At 42.3% G+C, this 24,571-nt stretch overlaps 1 protein-coding gene across 40 annotated transcripts in view; it reads left to right on the top strand.

Moving 5' to 3' along the window:
* Positions 1-24,571, top strand: part of magi1b (membrane associated guanylate kinase, WW and PDZ domain containing 1b) — a 135,722-nt gene that overhangs the window by 60,086 nt on the left and 51,065 nt on the right. For all 40 annotated transcript variants that reach the window (XM_082533675.1, XM_082533671.1, XM_082533674.1 and 37 more), the window contains exons 3-5: positions 19,091-19,210; positions 20,858-21,100; positions 23,958-24,183. In XM_082533675.1, the coding sequence (XP_082389801.1) occupies positions 19,091-19,210; positions 20,858-21,100; positions 23,958-24,183 (589 nt within the window). The remainder of the gene's footprint in view (positions 1-19,090; positions 19,211-20,857; positions 21,101-23,957; positions 24,184-24,571) is intronic.

The raw sequence follows: 24,571 nt of genomic DNA, 5'->3' as shown, positions 1-24,571 counted from the left end.
GTTGTTGTTGTTGTCATTTGTCCATAAACTAGTTTTCTCACTCGCATGTCCAAAAAAGTCAGCTGTCCCTATAACCCTGTTAATATTTGAAGCACAGCACTCCCACCCTCCCCCATCTGCCGAGGCATTTATCTGCTTCCCTTGTGGTCATCCCATCTGTACGTCAAACATTCCCAGTCTCCCATTATCCCCACCGACCCTCCACTCCCTCTATCCTCCTCCTCTTCATTCCTGACCCCCCCAACTCATGACACCACTGCCTCTCGTCCTCCCGCTGCCACTGCTGCTCCCGTTCTCCTTCTGTATCGGTCTTTGTCTTCCTCTTCTTTTTTTCCTCCCTGCCAGTTACAACGATCGGAGCAGTAGCAAGAAGAAGACGGTTGCTCTGTGGGTTTAATACCTGATATTTAAATCTCGCCGTTCTGTGTCGACAAGCCTTGAAAAGGGAGCTCTGATCTCGCCTGCATCAAGGCAAGTAAGCAGTATTGTCTGCTGTAGTTGTTGTGATGCCGATGGCTTGGGGATCGCTCCTCAAATGGACAGGGTTTGCACAAGTCTGTGTTCACGTGCGTGTGTCTGTCTGTGTGTGTGTGTGTGTGTGTGTGTGTGTGTGTGTGTGTGAGTGATGATGAATTGCGGGACTGGCAGTGCAGACAATTGGACGACCCGTATATAGGCTAAGAGGACGGCTTGGAGGGAGGTGTGGGCTGAAGCCGTGGGGATCGAGATGGGGGTAGGGTGGAGTTTGGGTGTGGGAGGAGGGCAAGAAGCGGGGGGGATGGGCAGAGAGGAGAAAAGAGAGAGGGGATGGAAAGATTGGGGGACAAACACACTCAAATCAGTGTTGATTCTAGCTAGCTAGTCAAGCTAACATAAACATGAATAAGCATTAGATGTATAACCTGTGGTTGGATCAGAGCTCACTGTCCTGTCCAATACGAGCGGGTTTTCGTCTGTGTCAACAACGGACACACAAGCCGCCTCTCTAGTCATACTTTAAAAATTGCAGTCGGAGATGCAATCACACAGTGGTACCTCAACAAAGCAAAAGAAATGCACAAAGCTCTGAGAGTGGCGGTGCCCTTTCTAAGCAGCAAATGAAGTCAAGTAAAGGCACTACAAGGTAAAAACAAGACCTAGATCTAAACTTGAGGCTCTTTTTTTTTTTTCCTGAGAAGAGGATGCATGTCAGTCAAATAATCCGTGTGTCCAGTATCTGTCACGCACTATGTAAGGGAAGCTCTCCTAAGTGTATTCGAACATGTCTGTTCAACAACTAATCCTTCCTGTTAAACCAGTTCTTTGTTGAATTCAACCATCTCTCAAAGCCAAGTTTGCCACGCGCTGGACTTCTCCAAACACCTTACACCACGGCCATACTTGAGTGCAACTTTTGTACTGACACAGAACTATACATTGGCATTATCTCAGTAGTCCATCCACACCACACCTGCTGACATCTGCGAATTAAAAGAATCTTCTGAAATACATTTATCTCTTTATGTCAGAAGTTAAGCTATAGAACCGGGGGACAGTTAGCTTAGCCCGACAACTGGGAGGAGGAGGAAACGGTAGCCAAAACAGTATTTGTGTCTGCTCATTTCAAAAACGGCTGCAAGGCTTAGCTAACCAGCTGCTGGGTGTAGCTTCATGCAGACATAGGAACATTGTTGTTGTACAGATTTATTTTCTGTTTTTGCTGACTTTTGTTTTTTTAAACCACAGGGGTAGGGCAGGTAGGTCACAAAACAGCATCTCTGTATTAGTTGGAGCACACTTAAAATGGGGGGTTCCCAGCATGCTGCAGGTAGATGAAGCCAACTGTGCAGGAAACAGTAACTGCCGAATAGGCAAAATGGTTTTTATTTTTTATTTTTTTCTCCGGGGTACAAAACCATTATCAGGATCAAAGGATTGCTGCCATAAAGGGGATTTGTGATAGATGAAGTCCCTTGGAGCGTAAGAAGCAGCACACCTTGTAGATTAAATGCTAATATTATTGCTAAATCTCGCACCAATGCAAGTGTCCAGCAGTGATTTACTTTGTTTTTTTTTTTCCTGATGGCAGTTGCTCCTTCATTACATTTTAAAATTTAACTTTTGAGCTCTGCAGTCCATCAACACCACACTCAAAATAAAGTGAGATTTCCATGCATGCAGATTTTATTGACCTTTGACCTTACTCCATTGTATATCTTTGCACTGCATTTCCCAGCCCCCTTCCTTAACAACAAAGCACAACATAGCAGCTTCTTCCACTTGGAAAGTTTAAATATGTTTTTTCTTGTTTGTCCATATTTCAGCTTGACTCTCACATGAAGGACCTTTGAACTCGTTCTTTTGGGATTGTTCTGCAGTTATCCCGGTTGATTAGTTGTGTTATAGTTTGCTTATCTATCTACCAGACTTGTAACCTCTATAAATATCAGCAGTGTAGGAATTAGGCTATTTAGCTCCTTCTTTTGCGTTTGACATATATATTTATGCAGCCTCAGTCTCACTTCAGTCCATTCCTCTGTGGCCAGCTTTCATCTCACCTCCTAACTCCACATCTTTATTTGCTGCAAAAGGTTCCTCGTCACATGTCGGTCAAGGATGACTTGCCAGGAACTTGTTCAACAGCCAGAGCAAGCGTACGTGTTTGTGTGTATAAGAACATCAGTGTCCTGAGAGGAGCGGTGAAACAAGAGGTGTCGTTGGGATCCGATGGGATCTATGAGAACAAGAAAGAATAGGGGTGAATAGCCAAGAGGAGGGGAGGGAGCAGGGGGAAGTGGGCGGGTGCATGTGGGTGCCTGCGAGACGGAAAACAGCGGGGCTCAGTCAGCGAGAGAGAGACTGAAGCTCAGCTCAGCGCTGGTGTGTGTGGGTATGAGACGGGAGCGCATTATAAGTCAGTGTGTGGATGCTGCTTAGCTTAGCTCTCGTTAGCTTAGCATCACAAAGCTGGACAGAGGACAGACACACAGGAGAAGGAAGGAGAAGGTGGAAAGGAGAAGGAACGGTGGAGCTGCACTGTTTGTTTTTTGGGTTGTTTCTCTCCCCCCTCCTCATTCCTCATCTACACCTGATTGGATTTTTTTTTTCCTCCTGTCTCCTGTTGACGTGGTGTTGTTCTGTGGACTGTAGTGGAAGGAGCAGAAGCCCACCCCCCCCCCTCAAAGGCTCCCTGATTGAGGTATTTTGATTTGAGTTTTCTTTGCAGAAGAGACACCTAGGGTTGCTGTGATTTAATGGTTGGGGGTTGGGATGGAGAGGCAGGCGATGGGGATGGCTGTGCATCAGGCGGAAGGTATGAGGAGCAGAGCGAGGGAGACGGAGGCACATCGCTGGCAGTAATGGAGGCTGATGTGTTGTGGTCAAACGGAAGCTGTGTGTGTCTGTGTCTGTCTGTCTCAGGTATGCTCGTGTCTGTGTGTATTTTTGTCTGTGGCCCGACACGCTGCCCCCGTGTGTGTTTGTGTGCGCAAAGTGTCACTTCCTGTTTGTGAATGTACAGTATGTGTGTTTGTGGTGGAAGCTCTTCAGCCCTGTGATGGCTCTGTTAAGGCTGTGTGATCTGTTGACATGTGTGATCACATTGGAAGCCATTGCCTCCAGCAGCAAACTGCCGCCTGTATGTTTGTCTGTCTGCAGCTTCTGGGATGCTACGGTTAGCTTTTGCCTTTCTTTCATCCTTCCTCTTTCTCCCCCCCAACCTTTCTTTTCTTTCTTTCTTTTTCTTCGATCTCATGTCTGGATGACCCCCTCCCCATCCCCATCCCTGCTCCCACCCCGCCCCTCTAAATGGATCGTTTTAGAGCCTTTCTTTTCCATTTTCATATTGCTGTAGGTAGTAGCTAGCCCATGGTGCTTTTTTCCTTTATGGGTGGAATAAAAAAGACAAAGGCCGGCTGTGAGTGTGTGCGCAGGGGCATTTTCAGGCAGGTTTCTGCCTGATTTAGCTTCACACTGCACTACTGGCAGTGGATTTTATTAGCTCTCTCCTTTTAACCTGGTCCTCATCTATCTGTATGGGAATCATATGGGGCTGAATGAATTTCTTATAAAGGGAAAGAATGGAGAACATAGCGGGTCAAGAGAAATCCTGCTTTGATCTGATTGTGGTGTGTGTATTTGTATTTTTATGTGTGCGTTGTCTCTTATTTGCATACCTCTTTCAGCCAACCAGAGTGGCGAAAACTACCTCCCCTGACTCAAAGCAGTCAATCGCAAATGAAAAGCAACTATAGGTCTAAGAAAACCCCAACAAAAATGGTCCCTTTTAATATTTGTTTGCCCATCATCACCACATAAGGGAGATTGTTTGGGGTGTTGGGGCTGTTTGAAAGCCTGGACAATGGACTGCAACTGCTCCTCTCCTCAAACCTAAAAAAAGTCAAAAAACATAAAGCAAAACAAAAAAACAAAAAAGATGTAATGTAAACAGAAACGTGAGGATTGGAAAATGCTGGAATTTGTGGCTTGTGGTTGGATTAACCCTTTACTGAGACAGATGGCCTTATCCCCCTGCCGTGGTGACAAACCCCAGTCAGCTTGTGACCCCTCCTGCATTTGTGTGTGTGTGTGTGTGTGTGTGTGTGTGCGCATTCTTACACCAAAACGGGAAGAGAAAAAAGAAGGGAAAAAAACACTGGCAGGCTTGCTCTGGCCAAGATGGTGGATGGCTCTGTTTTGGTTTTGGACTATAGCGCCAGTCTGCTACCCCCCCACGTGTGTGTGTGTGTGTGTGTGTGTGTGTGTGTGTGTGTGTGTGCTTGTGCATGTGGTTGTGCGCGTCTTGAAAATTATCCATGAAGACATGCCTCAGTATCTTCTTGGAAAATGGACTAGGACTTGGAGTAGCCGGCTAGCTTTGACATGAGAGCATGTTTATTGTGGAGACTGAGGGAAATGCTTTTGTAATAGCTTCTGCACAACAGTTGGGTCTAAGACTGTAGCCAGATTTCTGAGGCAGGCCCATAATCCGTGCTGCTTCCTTGTCATTTTCCACCAGCTACATACAGTATTCTTTAAATTGGCACCTATTTAATCAAAGCAGATGCTCTAATAAACCACAGTGAATCAACAAAATGTGGCCCGTTTGAAGGAAAAAAACCCTGAAAACTTGGCTATAGTTACCTTGTGTGTGGTGCCCCCCCCCCCTTATTCTTGTCTTGTGTTTAATCTACCAAAAGCAAAATGCGTAAATACTTTCCAAAATAAGCTTTTCTCTTTTATAACGATTATGGAATTTTTGTAATGAGTTTGACTAAAAAATAAATTGTCTGGATGTTGTCACAGTTATAAGAACAAACCATAGGCACTTTGTGTCCCATAGGTTTATGTGTTAGGTGCCTTGTCTAGTTGATTGGAAGAGTTGGAGACTAGTAAAAAGGGCTACATATAAAGCAGGGGTAGGCAACTCCAGGCCTCGAGGGCTGGTGTCCTGCAGGTTTTAGATGTATCCTTGATCCAACACAGCTGATTCAAATGGCTAAATTACCTCCTCAACATGTCTTGTAGTTCTCCAGAGGAATTGTGATGAACTAATCATTTGATTCAAGTGTGTTAACCCAGGGTGAGATCTAAAACCTGCAGGGTACCGGCCCTCAAGGCCTGGAATTGCCCACCCCTGGTAATCAGCCTCATGTGACGTCAAGACAATCATATTTGTCTATGAAGATGTTTTAAAAAGATCCTGGTGTATCGAGTTTTACGGACATGAACTTGCATGACCTCTCTAACCTGCTATTCATTGCTGCTAGAAGATAGCTGGTCAAGAGTTCATTTGCAGCTGCTAGCATCCTATGACTAAAAAATGACCAAAATCTGAAATGTTTGGTGTAGATTTTTAACCAGAATGCCTTTTAGTGTTAACTGTTACCCCCATAAAGATGACATCTGGCAACCTCCCCCAAGTTTTGGCACATAACTATATATCAGGGGTGGGGAACTCCAGGCCTCGAGAGCCGTTGTCGTGAAGGTTTTAGATCTCACCCTGGGCCAACACACCTGAATCAAATGATTAGTTCATTACCAGGCCTGTCGAGAACTTCAAGACATGTTGAGAAGGTTATTTAGCCATTTAAGTCAGCTGTGTTGGATCAGGGACACATCTAAAACCTGCAGGACACCGACTGTTGAGGCACTGGAGTTCCCCCACCCCTGATATATCAATAAAGTTGTGGTTTGACTATACTAACTTGTGAAGCAGCCATGAAATAGGACCACTCTGTTGAGAAAAGGGACAAAGGTTACATCTAGCAGGCATCTGATGGGGAAAGAGTTAATATTGGTAGCATGCATTGTATTAATCTCAGTAGCCAGGCACAAACAATGTCTTCTCTTTTACTTGACGCAAACCATAAGCGAATCCTCTTTATCCTTCACATCTGGATTTCGGTATCACTGGTCATTTACATAAGTGCTGTAGCCAAAATGAATTAAGCTGTAATTATACTTCTGGATTGTATGACATCAGCAACATTAGAGCAGAAAAACAGATTTGGGCCTACAGTGGGACCCGGTGTGAGACTTGAGGAGAACCACAGTTCTCCACCATTCAAACCCGAAACAGGAAGAGTTTTGCCCGACCACACAAGCTGCTGTTATAACTGCCAAGCGTACTGCAGACAGAGAAATCACAAATGAGCAGATCAGAGACTGGGTGGAGCCTGTGGTCTTAATCAATGAACTGGAGAAGTGATGGAAGCAGAAAGGAGTGATGGAGGGAATGGAAGCAGAGGGAGTGAACATCACAAGTCCCTGTGGACTATCCACTGAGTCGTGTCATGAAAGTTTTAACCAACTTTTGCAGATAACAGCTTCTGCTCTACCCTAGCTCATACATATAACCTGGAATACATTGTGCCTTGTATTGTGTCTGTGTGTGTGTCTTATCACGTGTAGAAAAACAACATTTTGTCCAAATATGCTGTCAGAGTTTAGGAGTGGCGCCATTGTCTATGTGTCAGTCACAGACCACTTAAAATGCACCGTTTCAGAATAACTCCTGTCCTGAGTGACCTGAATGGCAGCACAGAAGCCGAATAAGAACAGCTGGCTCTATTAATAGAACAATTATGATAATGAATCATTGCCAAACACATTTATGATGGCCTACTTTTCACTCACAGCACTGATCACTTCAGTGGTGAAAGTGTTGAAACAAACAATGATTGTTTTAATATGCTGCTTTTATTTCTAAATCCAGAAACCCACTAATCTGTATGTTGTTTCTCTGAACCTCGATGTTTGAATGACATTTGTTTTTTAGGTCACACTGGTCATTCTGTTGATATAGCGTGTCTGTTGATATAGTGTGGGCATACCCTGAAGTGCCCCATTACAAAACTGATAAGTTATTTTCAGCACCAATACAGATTAGTTGGAGTCAATTTGACAGTTTCCAGTAAAAAAAACAAACAAACCAAAAATACAAAAATCATGCTGTCAGTTTTTAAAATGACTCCATACAAAAAAAATCATTAAATGTATTTTCTCATGCTATCTCTACGTGAAAGAACCCTCTGCATGCTTCCTAAACCGCTCACCTGAACTGCTACAGCCTGCACATACACTCCTTTGTGCCTGTCTGTGGCACAGTATCCTTTATTGATATATCTGATATCTAAACAATTGCACTGAATAAAGAAAGATGTCTTTATTGTTGTGATTGATCAAAAATTATTTTATTTTGAAAGGGTGCGTGTGTGTAATCAAATACATCATGGTTTTACATAGATGCTGCAAATTTTTTATACAGAAATTGCTGCGGTGTGCACACTATTGCTAATTATAACCATACAGTGTGACATGTGTGCATTAACCCAGTTCATGTTGCTTTTTTAACAATACTGTTGCGTCATCAGCAGTGACAAAATAACTTCTGTTTTCTGGTGTGGCTGTTGCAGATTAGGCAGGTATCGATCACGTGCAAAAACATGTTTAAAAAGTCGGCACGTGTGCGGCAGTAATTTGTCTTGGATGTCGTTGTGAAAGAATTCATAAAGAAATGCCGTTTGGACAGGCTTGACCTATAAGTCTTTTAATTCAAATATCAGGTACACAGTAATTGTGTGGAACAGTTTTTCAAGGTTAGAACTATTATAATCGTGTTATTTGGATATCCTGACCTGGGTCACTGCTTTTTTTTTTAAGTTCAACCTTATATTTCCATGGTGACCTTCATCATCACCATCATCTAGAAACGCTCAAACCTTGAGATTTGCACTAAGAACCTTCTTGCTGTAAATCTTTCCCCCTTAAGGACAATATTTGAAGACCCTTCCATACCCTTTATTGCTATATCAGTAAAGACATGATTTAATGATCATTAGAATAGTTTCAGAGTTTTTCCAAGGGTAGCTGCAGAGGCAGAGACCATAGGCCTGAAATATGACTGAAACTGCTTTTGGAAAAAAGCTCAAGGGTTACTCCAAGGGGTCCAAGGGGTTAAGAGTTAAAAGACCAGCTGATAGTAATATCAAAGAAGTATATTTCAGCCTGGTTCTTTTGCCTCTTTTTAAACCATGACAGCTTAAAGATTTAAGCGGGCTGAAGATGCCCTAATGATTTTTGCCAAACTAAAGCTTCAAACTGGATCAAATAAAGATGTCAAGGAGGGCGACTTCCCAGCTCCCAGCTATGATGACAAAGTCATCCGTGGAGTCAAGCCCTGCGTTGTCCTTGTGGAAGGAATTAAATGTAGGTCACCACCAAAATGAAAGGCCCGGCCTCGGCCTGGGGGGATATGTGCCCAGGGTCCTCTGTTGCTCTGGGGGAATGCAAGTGTAGGAAATAAACAGATTTATCACACGTGGCTATTTTTAGAAGCTGTGTGCGTGCCTGTAGAGCCTCCTTCTACTTCTTTTTCATCTGCCTTAATGTCATTGTGTTAAGGAAATATGGCTAAGATTACTTTTGTCTTTTACTTTGTCACTGACTATCATCTGACTCAGTTGTTGCCCAGCTACTGTCTACTAGAACATCTCCTATGTTAGGTCTTCTGTCTCCTATATAATTCATCAAGGTTCAAGTCCTCATAGACTTCTGTCCTTCATAGTGTTGTGGAATATGTTTAAGTGAAGAATAATTAAACAGTGTTGTCATGCTCTTGTGTCATTGTACTCTCAAATCTAACTGAGATATCATGCACTGACTTCTCAAATGTTGCTAAACCTAGTGTCCAACCTTGTATCCAGTAAGGTTAGAAAAAAAACTACATAAAATATAATTAAAACAGAATGTAGTGGTTTATAAAAATACCCCAAAGATGACACTTCACATGTACAAGGACACCGAGACATTGGTGAGGTCTGGGGCAGCAGTGACGGATGGATTCAAGGTGGGGTGGGATTATGTTAGGGATAGTCTCTGAGCCCCTTCTTGTTTGCAGTGGTGATGGACAAGTTGACAGATGAGGCCAGGCAGGAGTCTCCATGGACTATGATGCTCACAGACGACACTGTGATCTGTAGTGAGAGGAGAGAGCAGGTGGATGAGAGCCTGGAGACATGGAGACATGGACTAGAGAGAAGAGGAATGAACGTTGGCAGAATACATATAGCTGTGAGTGTGAATGAGAGGGAGATGGGTGGAACAGTGAAGCTGCAACAAGCAGAGGTGGTGAGGGTAGAAGAGTTTAAATACCTGGGGTCAACCATCCAAAGCAATGGACAGTCCACAAGGGGCGTAAAGAAGAGAGTGCAGGTGGGGTGGAGTGGGTGGAGATGAGTGCCAGTGCCAATCTGCGACAGAAGGATGGCAGCAAGAGCGAAAAAGAAGGTTCACATGATGGTCGTGAGACCTGCTATGATGTGTGGTTTGGACAGGATGCCGACCCGGTAGGGGATGGAGGGAGCGGATTAGAAATTAGTACATCAGAGGGACAGCTCAGGTTGAGCAATTTGAAGATAAAGTTAGAGAGGCAAGAGATGGTTCAGACGCGCTCAGAACAGAGTACTGGATACACTAGACAAAGGATGTTGAAGAGGAAACTGGCAGGAAAGAGCAGAGGAAGACTCGTGGATGCGGTGAAGGAGGACATGCAGAGGGCTGGGGTGAGAAAGGATATTAGGGATAGGGTGAGATGGAGACAAATGATCAAAACAGCAGCTATTTGGACATTTTACAGCTGATGACATTATTAAGAAACAGGTCAGTAACAATAATTGGTTAGTGTCTTATAGAAGGTTGAGCTTTTTAGAGGTGAAGGTGTGGAAGTGTTCACCATGCTGTGAAAGACTGCCTCGTCAACAGTTAAGTCTACCATGCATATTCTCGAGGAGGTGGTTAATAATTATTATTAAATATGGCTCTGTCAAAATTGGACTCAAACATATCACCTAGTTTAATAAGTTGGGTTTCCCCCCCCAAAATAATATTTTTTTCCCAATTAAAACACGAGTGATTTATAAATGATTATAAAACATTAGATTCAGTCTCCACACAGCGTCCCGACTTATTTGGCAACTTGGTTGCTTTGGGGAGACGATCCCTCAAAATAGTCTACCATCAATTAAATATGGATGAGCTGCTTGGATTTCTCTGGCACTAGTGTCAGCTGTGCTTGAAGTTAGTTTGTAAAGATCATTATATCAGTTTTTTGCTTTAGAGCAGGAAATCATAAGGTGTACTGCATGCATGTTTTGTTTGATAAGTAATGAGATTCCATGTAAATTCTTAGGCCGTGTATTTGTGAAAGAGACAGTTATTGTTAGTCATCTTGTGTGAAGTCTTGATTTTTTTTTCCTTTGGTATGTAATATGTGTCACCATTACACATCAAATTATTTTTCTCCTCGTCGTTGAACCAAAATATGAACCCTGAACACCCCGGTTCAGTTTGGATAATGGGACATTGGCACAAAAGGAGGCAGTCTGATATTGATCTGCTGTAAGCCGAGTGACAGTTTAGACAAAGTGGGCAGGCCAAGGTCACAGTGAGGGTCGTGGCTAGTTGCTGTCATCTATTGATTGTGGTTTGAAAGACGTGCACGTGCAACATTATGCCCTTGATTGCTGATAAACCCAATTCTGCGAAATTCTGATTATTACTAAGGTCACTAAAGTAGTCGTCATTCACTTGTTTTGTAAATACATTAAACTTCAGATGTTCAAGAATTATGAAGGTTTCTTTTACTTTTACTTGCCAACAGAAACATGCATGTGCAATCCAGATCTTTACACGATCAAAATAGCTGATTTAAAAGTGTTATAAACAACTTTTGAACACTGCATCATTCAAGAAAAGGTTCAAGAGCAACTCAAATAAGAAGCCCTGAAATGTTATCTGCTTACCAAGTTAGGAATTTATCACTAAGGTTTTAGCAACTTTAATATAGTGAAACTAGGGGGGGCTTATACAAAACTTCAGCTAGTATCAGTAGTTTTCAGTGCAGCCGTAAGGTGGACAACACTGGAAACCTGACAGCACTTAATTCAATTCAATATTCAATTCAAAGCACTGACAACAAAATTGTCATTGCAAATATCTTCCCAAGTGTTTACAAGGAACGCTGACTAATGTTGAGTGTTGCAATGCTACGAGAAAATGGCAATGGGCTTGTTTTGGAGTCAGGAGCTGGGGGAGTTGCTGCAGGGAGGAACGTGGAGTCTTAGGCTATAGTGGAAGAGGGATGTTAAACATTTCAGGATGACTGGGAGGTCACAGAGTTCATGAGCTTATCTGCCTATGAAACCTCTAACTGTAATGCTAGAGGAACATGGAGAAAATGGAAAGAATTACAGGGAGTGTTTCTTGAATGAAGAGCGGAGTGATCTAGTTTCGTCGGTGATGGGCTGTGTAGACCCTGAAGCAGATACTGTTGTAGTGAGTGAATACGTTTTTGATTGTGCCTATTAGAATGTAGTAAAGTTCAAAGTCAGAGGACTTCAATGCTTTTGCTGTAAGAACGTGCAGTCATTTCGGTTAATTTGACACTATCTGAACGTGGCGGCTTCTTCGCTGGATGCACACCCTAAATACATTTCTGGAAGAGTGTGTTACGAACATTTACACATCACTTTCAGCACGGCACATCTGAACACTATCCCATTAAGAGCTTGGCGTGCACAAGATAACAGCTGTGCTCATGTGTCTTGTCGTGATATTCGCAGCTCACTGACAGAAATGATTGATTTAAAGCACAGCAAAATAAAGAAATGACTGCTTTCTAACCTCTCTCACAGTCTCACTTTGTCCAAACTGCCTTCTTTAGAGATGAATCTAATTTTTGTTCAGACGGCAAAGATGAACGTGTTATCAACGCTGGTGCCTAAATGCAACCGAATACAAACGTTGAGGCACACACTGACCTCACCATATACCTTTTGTATGTTGCTTTTGCTCACTCCCTGACAAAAAATCCCCCCGAAAAACAAACTTCCTGGAAGGAACTTCCACACATTACAACAGTTCAGAATAATGACGTTCAATCTGAGTTTTGACAAAGCCTTGCTGATACTTGTTTCCAGAAATAGTTCCTCTGGGTTTACAGTGGTCCCTCGTTTATCACGGGTGTTACGTTCTAAAAATAACCCGCAATAGGTGAAATCCGCAAAATAGCTAACTTTATTTTTTACAATTATTATAGATGTTTTAAGGCTGTAAAACCCCTCACTGCACACTTTCTACACTTTTCTCAGACAGGCGTTGACATTTTCACACGTTTCTTGTTTAAATGCTCTCAAAGTTCAAACCAAGTCCAGTATTATAGAATGACACCAAAGATCAAGCCCTGATTTCAGGTCCAGAACGTGGGAACAGAGCAGCTGCGAGAGAATTCAACATTAATGAATCAATGGTACGGAAGTGGAGGAAGCAAGAAGAATGAGTAAAATTTGACTTATCTGACTGTTTGGTTTAACTTAATGCGCCTTATAATCCTTTGACGTCAACACTGTTGCGTTTGTTGTCTTCTGCTAGCAAAGGTTTATGTAAATTTGACAAGCTGGACGGATTCTGTTCTGTACAGGAGACACGGCACGAGATTGATTGACTGAAGATGGTCTACAGTCGATCAGGACGCAGAACACAATGTGCTGTGAAAAAAAAAAAAAAAAAACACAAACAAAACACCCCCCCCCCCCCCCCCCACCACCACCACCACCACCAAAAAAGTGCAAAATTGCACCAAAAGCAATCGAAACAGCGAGGAACCACTGTATTCCACACCTGCTGCACCAAATAGAGGAAACCAAACAGGGAAATAATTGCACTCCCTGATGCAGCAGCATCCCTGTGTAGGTTAAATTAATCCCGTCATGAAGACAGCATCGATTCATATCTAACAGAAAATGACTGATTATATATTTGACTACAGACAGTTGAGCTGTCAGTTATAGTTGACTAATCCATTTACTAAAGTTTATGGATCCATTTCAAAATTTGAAATCCTCAGTCATAAATCTGGTATCAGAATTAAGGTGCCGAGGTTTGACAAATCTGACCTCGTGCGTTATAGGTCAGACGGAGTCCTATGAAATCTCACAAACGACAGATGATACTACTGAAGATTGTTATAGTGAAGGTGACACATGTCTGATTGACAGAATGTCCTCACTTTGAAATGATTGAGAAATTCAGTCTGAAGGGGCCTTCTGTTAGCCAGGAACAATTGTATACCTGAAAATGGTATTTTACCTTTTTTTTTTTTTTTTTTTTTTTTAAGCTCAACGTACAAAGTGAAGTTTGTCACTTGGTTACAATTAGGTTCACAGTTGATAAAGCCAGCCATGGCCATGTTTGATAGTGGACATGATGTTGCCAACTGTTGAGGATGGCAACATTAAAAATCACAGAAGTTTTACAGGCCTTGCTGGAACGCTTTGAAATACTAAAGTAAGCCGATAATAAATGTGTTCATGTTTCAAAAGCCTTAAAACTTCCTTTTCAAAGGACTTTCATCTTGTTGTGCTCTCACACAGTTAAGTTGCCATAAGCCATGTTTTGATCCAATATTAGTTAAAATCATTAGTACCACTTTTATTTACACTATTTGTTTATTTTATCAAATTTTTTGGGTGGAAATACCTGTTCTAGTTTGGGTGCCATGTTGACTATTTGCCTCATCTGAATGCTTTCAGTATATCTTTTCTGTCTCCCTTTTTGCTTCTTGTCTACCTTCTGCTTTTACTTTTCTTAATTATTTGGCCAATAAGTTAAGGGGCATCGAAGCAATATGATCATTGACTTTTCAAAAACATTTTTTTAGCAAAGGTGGCCAGTATCCATTCCACCCCGCACCCAATAAGTACAGATGTGCTGAATTTAAGTTGCTCTCCTCGTAGAGTCTGATCCGATCGCAATAGGTGGTACACGGCTTAGACAGGGCAGCGCCCCCTCTGTAGCTGTTATGATAATGAAGCGGTGTTTATGAGTGTATGTGTGTGCTGCAAAGGAGATCGTTGCATAAAGCTCCATTAGGTGATTACCCTCCACCCACACCCCCGTTATCCGTAGACCATGCCATTTGGTGACACCTCCCTCCCCACTGTCTGTGTGCGGGCACTTACATATGCATGTTTTGGCTGGCAGAGGGGGAACAGCTGCTGATTATGACAAGGACACTGAGTAGGAAGTGTCTGCTTCTCAAACCTGTTTATACTATTACAGGCCAAAAGGTGTAGAGGTGTGTGTGTGTGTGTGTGTGTGTGTGTGTGTGTGTGCGCGCGCGCGCGCGCGCATGTTTGCCATTCACATATGAGCCAGAAGACTGCTTCTGACTGTGGGTATCTGAGTCAACCTTCTGCTGGGCTCAGCTTGCTGGTTTCTTATCTGTGGGAAGGAACAGACAATCGGATAGTCAGGCGGACAGGAAGGAATAAAGGTCAGGCACAGCTCCATATGTTCACACAAACATGCGCAAAAAGTCTTGATCCTACACAAAGTGGTTTGTTTTACCAGGAGGATATGCAAATGTATTTTTATTTTATTTATTTAATTAAGAAGTTTAATTGTGATCAAGATCTTGCTTGCAAGTGGGCCCCAAGTTAAAACAAAATACTGCATATAACTTAATGGCCACTTTATTAGTTACATCTTGCAAGTACATGTTTGAATCCAGTTTTGCTTTCACAACTGCTTTAATTCTTCATGGCAGAGATTCAACAAGATGCTGGAAATGCTCCTCAGAGATTTTGATCCATATTGATATGACAGCATCACACAGCTGCTGCAGATTTGTCGGCTGCACATCCACGATGTGAATCTCTCGTTCCATCACATCCCAAAGGAGCCCCGTTTGATTGAAATCAGTGACTGTGGAGGCCATTTGAGTGCAGTGAACTCACTGTCATGTTCAAGAAAGCACTTTCCAATGATTTGCGCTCTGTGACATGGTGTGTTATTCTGCTGGAAGCAGCCACCAGAAGATGGGTCAGTTGGTACTAAGGGGCCCGACGTGTGCTAAAAAAAAGTACCGATTGCACCAGCAGTATGAACCGGTTGCTTCCGTGTTGTTTATGTCAAATTCTGACCCCAGCAATGTTGCAGGAGAAATCGAGACTCATCAGACGAGTCAACGTTTTCCCATCTTCTCATGTCCCAGCCCATGTGAATATGTAGCCTCGGTTTCCTGCTTTTAGACCATCTGCTTCATTTGATGTTTTGCAAATTCAGAGATGCTATTCTGAATACAAAAAGTGAAACAAGTCATTATTTAAGCCTTCCTGACAGCTCAAAACAATCAGGCCATTCTCCTCTGACGCCAAGAAAGACTTTTCACCCAGGGAATCACTGCTCATTAAATCTTTTCTTTTGTAGACCATTTTCTGTAAATCCTATAGATTGTTGTGTGTATGAAACTCCCAGTAGATCAGCAGTTCCTAAAATGCTCACAAGAGTTTATCTGGCAGCACCAACCACTTAAATCACCTCTATTCCCCCATTCTGACACTCAGTTTCAACTCGGGCAGGTTGCTTTGATTATATCTACACACCCGAATGCACTGCCATTGATTAGATATGTGAATTAAAGAGCAATTGAACAAGTGTAATTAATAAAAGTCGTGTACATATTTCTAAACAACAATCATACACATATTAACTAGTGAAAGCACTTTCAGGTAATGGAGAAATTAAAAACCAGCAGAGCTTTAAAGCCACACTTTTTAAAAAAACACACATTATGACAGCGACAGTATTTTTGAGGCTGTTGACCTGCTCTGTGTGCAGACATGCACACGGACCCCTGCTCTCACTATGGGCAAGTGTTTTTTTCTTATAGTACTGCTTCTTTTACTCCATTTGCAGTAGTAGCAGTGATAGTTGCCCTTGTAGTGAAGTGTCTGTGAGGACAGGTCTAAATACCCTTCAGTCAGATATGCATTATTATATTTTCACCAATCACAGCAGAGAGCCCCTTGCTGAATAAAACTAGTCCCAAGCCTCCGTGCTGACCCTCAAACACAGGCTTATTGGCTTTTTTGCAGTTTCACCTAAAATAAGTGTTAGCTCAGCTGTGCGAGATTAAGGTAGTTGACACACTAATCTAATATAAAATTAAAAACCTTCTACTCGGTCTGTCGAGATTGTGTTTGGAGGTTGAGGTTATGTGTTCGCTTTTGGACCTTTTTATTCTCACTAATTTTATAAATGGATTGCTGATGAATTCTGTTCTTAAAAAGACGTCAATTCCTTCATTTTGTTGTGTACAACCTCTATGATGGCTGTTGTATACACATGTTTTGAAGCTATTGATATTAGGTAAGGTGTTTGGGATTGACTAGTCACAGCCACTGCATACTTCAGAAAAAGAAACTTGACATTGCTTGAAATGTAGTGTTTTGCAGAATTTCCACACAGTTAGTGGTAAGTTCAGTATTCAGGGGAAGTGTGGCAGTATCTTGAAGTGGGATGCAACGTGTTAATGGGTAGTGCTCAGTATCCTGCAGGAATGTAAGTTGAACAGTTTAGGTGAGCAGCTTTATCGATGCTTTCCAAAACTGACCACAGGAAGTACCATTCAGAGGGTCAACCGACTGTGCGTGCTGTAAATGCTGGCGTGTCATGCCTTACATCGTGCATGCTTTCTCTAATGGAGCCATAACTATGTGGTCCTATTTTTGACAAGGAAGTTGTGAAGCTAAAGAAGTTGTAACTGGAAAACAAACTTCTTTCTCTCACAAGTTAGCAACTTTCCTGCCCACATTGTATTATTCCTCTCATTAGCAGAAACTCAGGCCCGGGATGCTTGTAGAAGCATAAATGACTTAAATGTTTCTATTCTGTCCTTATAAAAAACAGTTTTTCATTGCTGTGTGTGTCATACAGTTGCAGGCTGCAATGCTTTAAGTTTTTTGGAGGGATGTTTTTGATGCAGCGGCAGCATTACAGTGTGACTGCCAGTGTCTTACCATTTTTCCTTGATCATCTTCCTGAAATGCTAATGATGATTTTTTTTTTTTCTTTCTACATAACACCCACCTACCCAACTCAACTCGTGAATACGCTGAAACCATTAAGCCCCAAGGCAGCCAGCTTTAGATGAACACCCTCCGAGGCTTCGTTGTGTGCACCAGCAGCTGGATTACATTAACTCTTAGCACAGTCGCAGGAGTCTCTATGCTCGGCTCTCAACCTGTCTTTCTTGCTCGTACCATTCCACAGTTTGGTCAATGGAGCTTTTGTGGGGAGGGGATATTGAATTAATTAGGCCTATAGCGATAACAGTGTCTCAACCCTGGGTATAAGCCAAGGCTCTGCTTTTTTTTCTCCCTTTTTTTTTTTTTTAACACCCCCTTTGAAACACTGGTCACAATTCTTCCTATTTAGTTTTCTAAGAGCAGCACCGTCTAAATGGAGTCGAATCAATGGCCGCTTTTGTATGCGAAGCGAACTGACAGTCGGCTGGACACTCCGGCTTGTCTGAGCACTCTTTACGGTTGACATTCGGCAAAAAGAAATTCTGCCTGGGAACGTGCAAAGAGCGACTGGTATCCGATTGACTTTAAATCAATTTCCTCTTGGTGCGCAAGCGATTAGATGTTTGCGGGCGCTACTTGCGAATTCTGGTAATGCACAAGAAGATTATCCCTGTCTGTGTCCTTCATACAATGGCATATAACCGTGATAGAATAGGCGATATACTGTAATAGATGATTGAGTTGATGCACGTCAAGAATATTTGTATAAGAGATTCATTATCTTCAGACGTGGAAACTCTCTGTGTGCATTGTACGCTTGCTCGAGTTAGGATGTGCGCATCTGTGATTTATCACCAGTGTCACCGAACGTGGCTGCAGTGGGAGCCTCTCCCCGTATTCTCACACATCTATTTTTACCAGCTTATTGCTTAGCAGCCCACTGGAGACAAAATGATTGCAAGATAAGACAGATCGGGAGATGGAAGAAAGGGGTTTCAAGGGAAGAAGGCAAAGCAGGGAAAGCCCTCTGCTGTCACTAAATAGAAGAAAAAGATATTTTGCCATGGGCACTGGATGCTTTTATTTGTGCCAGAATAATTCGATTTTTGGAGTAGGATAAAATCAATTAGGTAGAGAGTGAGATAACGCTAAAGAGAACTTCAGAGCGGCGCGTACAATAGCGTGGAAATCGCATTAGTCAGGCAAACATTGAATGGTTAAATAGAAACACAGCGTTTCATGTGTAAAGCTGTTTACCGCTGGTGCCACACCGGCCAACTGTCTGCAGCCATTAAAGGCAAGTGCTAGAATTTCACAGGCTGCATGCCAATTCAGAAACAGACACACACACTCCCATTCCACCCCGGCACATATGGCAGGCTCTCACTGAGGTGCCACTACAATACTTCACACCCCACCCGAGAAATAACATCATAGCAGACAATTGTTAATCATTCTTTTAGGCTCTGCTGTTTGCAACTCGCTCTGCACCAATTGCGATGGAGGCTTCTAATGCATGTGGATATATATGCACAACTTAAACGAGAGGATATAGGAACAGAAAGATTAGCATTATGGGGAGGAAGGTGGAACGAGTGTGTGTGGGAAATCCCAAAGGGTTCACATGGCAGTTCATTTGACATCATAGCACTCAGATTCCCAAGGTGATGAAATGTCACATAATGAAATGGGGGAAAAAAGAAGTCGTCTAACTTTACGTTTCTCTCTGTTTTTCTGTCTAGGTACTACCCGTGCCCCACGTGAAGGAGAAGTTCCTGGCGTGGACTACGAATTCCTCTCAGTAGAGCAATTCCTGGAATTGGAGAAAAGTGGGACCCTCTTGGAGATAGGAACATATGATGGTAAATTAGAAAGGTTGCTGTAGTTGTTGGACCTTGCCAACTAAAAAAGAAAAAAAAAAACCCATCGTCCTGCAGACACCTGGACAGGTGAATCTTAGAAGTAGAACCAGCAGATCGAGCCTCCCATCTCTACCAACAACAATATAACACAAACAGGGTTTAAATCACTTTAAAACCTGCTGCTTGTATTGTATTAGAAGACTCGTTTTGTAGTTTGTTGGAACTTTTGCTATTTTTCTGAATAAGAGACACAGTGTAAAGGTTGAAATTAACTGAATAACATTTAGATACCGTACTGAGCTAACAGTTTCCTGGAAGAGATACAAAGGCACAGGCGTATACTTCTACACAGAACATTTGTTCAACACAGACCCATTTTATAAAATCTCAGACAGCTTTTACTCTTATTCTGAGCGAGTTTTTAAACTTTATTTATTTCCACACAAAGATACGCCCATAATGAAACTTGCAGAGAGCACAAAAGCCTCCGTGTCTTTACTAAGCAGAGGGCACACACAGAGCTCTGCAACATGACAAGTTAACCGTCATGTAGTTTGCTTTTCCCATCATATCTATTACATAATGTTTTGAAATGCCTGTCAAACTCAGACAGGTCTGAAGTGTGTGAGAGTAAAGTCTGAAGCTTGGTTAGGATCTAAAATGTGGTTCGAGACTGCGTATAATAACTGACAACTGAAACTACAGTGTGTAAACATCAGTCCACCTTCTTCAGTCTGTGCATGGTGTAAACCTGGGTGTTTTGCTCTTACAGAAAAGCAGAAACATTATCCTCTTGGATAATTCCATCATGTTTGACTGCAGGTTTTTCGCTGTTATTATATCTTCACCTCTGATAATGTAAAGTTCAAACTATGAATCATCTGTAACTATCGGCTTCTAGAATTTAATTATTTTATCCTTTAGGTCTGTGAGCATGGTTGATTAATTGTACTCAAGCCAATGCAAAATAATTAGACTAGCTCAGTATAGCTTACTTATATTTTGGAGCAAACACCATTCGCTCATTAAGACTGTGGCTTTAGATGCTGGTCTGCAGATGGTACAGTCTCTTTACCTCTGCCTGGTTACTCTTTGGATGAGCATGAGTGATTTTCTGTGTGTTTGAATTTGAATTTTTCAGTTAAACCAAAATGTTGCACTGGCACTGAAGAAATGGAGAGGATTTTTTATGGAGGAAAGCAGGTGCTGTGCATGTGTCAGAGTATCTGTTATCTGAGAAACTGGTGTTTAAGGTTGACTTAGAAAATATCAGCCTAATTAAGCTATAGCAGTAAAAAGTGATTTGAGAAATAAAGTAACTGTTTAGTTATAAAACAAAAAAGGGAGGGGGGGGTGCTGCTTGTGAAACTTTTTTGAGATTAAACACAAAAAAAGAACAAAAGCAGTTTTGCTTTGGAGATTAGCATTCTCCCACAGACAAACTCAACTTCACAATTTGCATACAAAGACTGTGACTAAACCCCCTTCAACACACACACACACACACACACACACACACACACACACACACACACTTCACTCACACACAAAAGGCCCTTCGACCCCTCCTCTTATGCCCTCCCACTACTCTTTTCTGTGTCTTTCTGATCCCCGCCCATCTTCCCTTCTGCCTCCTTCATCACCTAGGTAACTATTATGGGACACCCAAGCCACCAGTGCAGCCCCCCAGTGGGAAAGTGATTAGCAGTAGTGGTAACAGCGGTGATGCCCCACTGCCAGACGGGCTCAGGAGTAGCCTGCCGGGCTCACAGCACTCCACTCCCCGACGCTCCAAGTCCTACAATGACATGCACAATGCTGGATTAGTGCCTGGAGAGCAGCAGCAGGAGGACGACGAGGACCTCCATGACATGAACAGCAGCTTTACAGGTACGTGCGGAGGAAGGAGAGGAAATCGGATGGGCGGAGAGTCTCTTATAAGTTTAGATTGACACTCGAGTAACACTGAGCATTGTATCTCTATGATTTTGTGCATTGAAGAAGCACTCTGCTGTTTGCTTTTAGTGAAGAGTACAACAGCACGTGTATAAATGACCATGTATGGCTCTGTCAGGACGCTGCCATGTTGAAGAAAATAACCCTCTGCTATAACAAATGCATAATAAGAGCCACGGTTTAAACCATCTGCAAAGGTACATTTACTCAAGTCAGATTAGCAAAACATGAGGGAGACTGAAGTGAATAACTCTAAATGAATAACAACTATAGTTGGTTAAAATTTTAAACTGATGAGACGAGAATATCCCATTATTGAGTCATGAAGGGAACACTGACAGAGCACTGTTTTTGCGTGTACACTGAGTACATTAATACTTGATTGCTTGCAGATAACCCTCCTTTACATAAATTGGTGTTAGACTTCAGATAAGTGATCTGACAAAATAAGATCTTTTAAAGCATCTCAAATGATTTCCTGTTCATTTTTATTTCATTTTAACTCCATAAAAAATATTAATCTGAAAAGTGTTTCCTGGAGGAACTGATAATTGATTTCTATCCAATATAGTATTGAATACTATATGAGTGGAGCCAGAAAAGCAAATACTAAATAAAATAATGTGAATACCAAACCAAAGCACAGTTGATTTGCCCGCACTAACGCCTTGGTAGCTGTGTACACAAGCTGTGGCACCACACAGTGCACTCATCTTCTCTGGCCAGCTCAGCACAGATGTGTGTGTCCTTCTCTCAAGTAGGGTGTGAGCTTGGCACCTGAAATCAAAAAGCAAATGGTCACTCAAGATGCGTGTAAGCCATGTTTTGAAGCCAGGTGTTAAGAGCAGCATTTTTGTCTCACATTCATTTGAATACAACTTTGGACAGAAGATAAAAGAATGGACCCAGAAGGCTGGCAGCAGACCCAAAGCTAAATTAAATTTGCCTTCTTTTCACAGAGAAGACCCAAAGTGATACATCACATCTGACACTTATAAATGCTTATCTGCATTTTCAAAGAGATCTTTCCTCTTTCTCACACTTTGCCTGTAACCACCTAGCATCTGTGGTTGTTTTTAACTCCTCCTTGTTTCACGGGACTCACCGCTCCTTCAGCTGATTTGGACACCAAAGCAAACAGACCCTGCAGATCAGCCTGAGAATCACTTTCTTTCACTTTTAATTTTTGGGAGAGGAGAAGCGGGGGAGAAAAATCATTTGAGAGGTGATGGATAAAGTGGGAGGCGAATGGAAGTGGAGAGAAGGTAGCAGGAAATTAAATAGAAAGAGGAGGTGACTGAGAAAGAGGGCAAGTCTAAAAAAGCAACGACTGAAAAGGGAGAAAGAAACAAGCAGGGGAGGTTTTTATACTGTGAAAAAGGATAAGCTCAGAAAAGAAGTAGGAGAAAGCACAAAAGAAGTGGAGAGAGAAAGAGCCCTTTGCTGTGGAGAGGGGCTGCAGAATACAAGAACTTCTTTGATTGGTGAGTAAGTGGTCTCTGGCTCTGACTACATCTGCTGCCTGCGTATCTGCATCCACACATGTAAAATAGTGCCATCTGGCTGCGAGCATTAGACACCTGAGCAGATTCCATATGTGAAATTGATTTTGGGGGGATAATAGTCCATTAAATTAAGTTTAAGTTGGTAAAATGACAGCAGTGCTGCTTGTTTGACATTAAAGAAATGAACTGGAGTAATTTTTGGGATTTCCTTGTTAGTCGGTGAGTAGGAAATTTAAGGAGTTTCCGCCTTAAAGCTGTGGCTGACATGTGTTTTTCAAATGTGGCACCAGAAGTTGTTTAACTCTCTGTGATTGTGTGACAAGTGCCACTCGAGTGTGAGTGTGGAAATGAACCGGCAGGAAGCAAGGTGCTAGCACTTTCAAGGCGTGAACTGCCCACTCAGCATTCTTTACTGAAGGAGGAAAGAAACAAGCCCAAAGTACTTCTGTCTTTAGGAAGTTATTGGGCTAAATGGAAACATGCTATAGCAACATAACTGATTTCATTCAATAAGTAGATGCAAAAACTCACTGACATGAGGCTTTCTTGTCATCTAGTTGTGGATTTTTACAGCCTCATGAAACTTTTTTCAAATATTTTAGTCTTTAAATTATTCAGACTGCTCAGGCAGGTGATATTTTTATTCCTGTGGAAATTTAAAACATTACAGAAATACACTAAATGACTGGAATTCTTCCAAACTCCCATTCAAATGATGTTTCAATAATTCTTAATGTATTAGGAAATGTATGTTTTTTTTCTATTACCGCACAGACTTTAAGGTTACATAATAGGCTGTATCTTGTGACGATACTTAAAAAAACGGTGTAATCAACAGGAGCACTTGTTTGTTTGAAGACAGTTGTTAATAAATTTTTCTTTAGTTGATCTCGTGATGCGTTCCATTTGCCTCGGCCATCTTCCAGAGCAAATGGAATTTCCTAATTGAGTGCATCCTAGTAAAGTGCGGTCAGTGCTCTGTGTGTGGCTCATTCAGCGAGTCACAGATGCACAACAGTAGTGCAGCAGATTGCAAGTTTTACAGTTTCACTCATGTTTACGTGCACTGCTGCCATGTTGGATTGCTGAGTTGGGTTTGGTGGGAGCTTTCCGGTTGACAACTGGTAGCTTGGAAATCCCAGCTTGAAATGGAGCGCACCATTGTCCCAAGGTTAACTCATTGTTTTCACAGCTACTTGTTGCTCCTTGAAAGTGTTACTGGCGTCCTTTAGTTGACAGATTTTTGACACCAGGCTGTGTGTGTTCTGGGTTTTTTGTCCCTCCAGGAGACTCTAGTGAATTAGACGAGATTCATCACTCGGTGCGCCCTTTCGCCCCCCGCCAGAGTGACCTGTCCTACGCTGGGACAACCCCCTCACCACCGGCCATCACGGAGAGCACACAGCAGACACACACTCACCTGAGCCATCCTCCCCCAGAGGATCCGCTGGGACCTCTGCCCGACAACTGGGAGATGGCCTATACCGAGAACGGAGAGGTCTATTTTATAGAGTAAGTACCAAAGGTCGGATTCCAGTAGTGCTTACTCTTAAATCAGATATTATCAGTGTTCACTGTCAATGTGGCTGAATGAAGCTTCCTTTCATTTTGATTAAACTCTGTTTAAAATGGGACATGACTTTATCTAACGTGACACATTTTCTCATGGCTGACTCTCTTTCTGTATTAACCATCGTCTGCACCGTCTAAACCAGATCCAGGTTTCATCTTAATGTGACAGACGTGTGTCGCTGTGGAGAGTACTCGAAGGCTTTAGGAAGCATGAAAGTTTAAAGAATGCAGCGTACATTACCGGCGGCTACATGAAGCATAATTCAGGATACCAAAGAGTTCCTCCTGCATCGCTCCTACAGCCATGAACCTTTAACCAATTTAAAGT

This window comes from Aulonocara stuartgranti (assembly GCF_965226115.1).
Source record: "Aulonocara stuartgranti genome assembly, chromosome: 5".
Classification (NCBI taxonomy): domain Eukaryota; kingdom Metazoa; phylum Chordata; class Actinopteri; order Cichliformes; family Cichlidae; genus Aulonocara; species Aulonocara stuartgranti.
The sequence above is the reverse complement of the archived record's forward strand: the minus strand, read 5'-3'. Positions and strand labels throughout refer to the sequence as shown.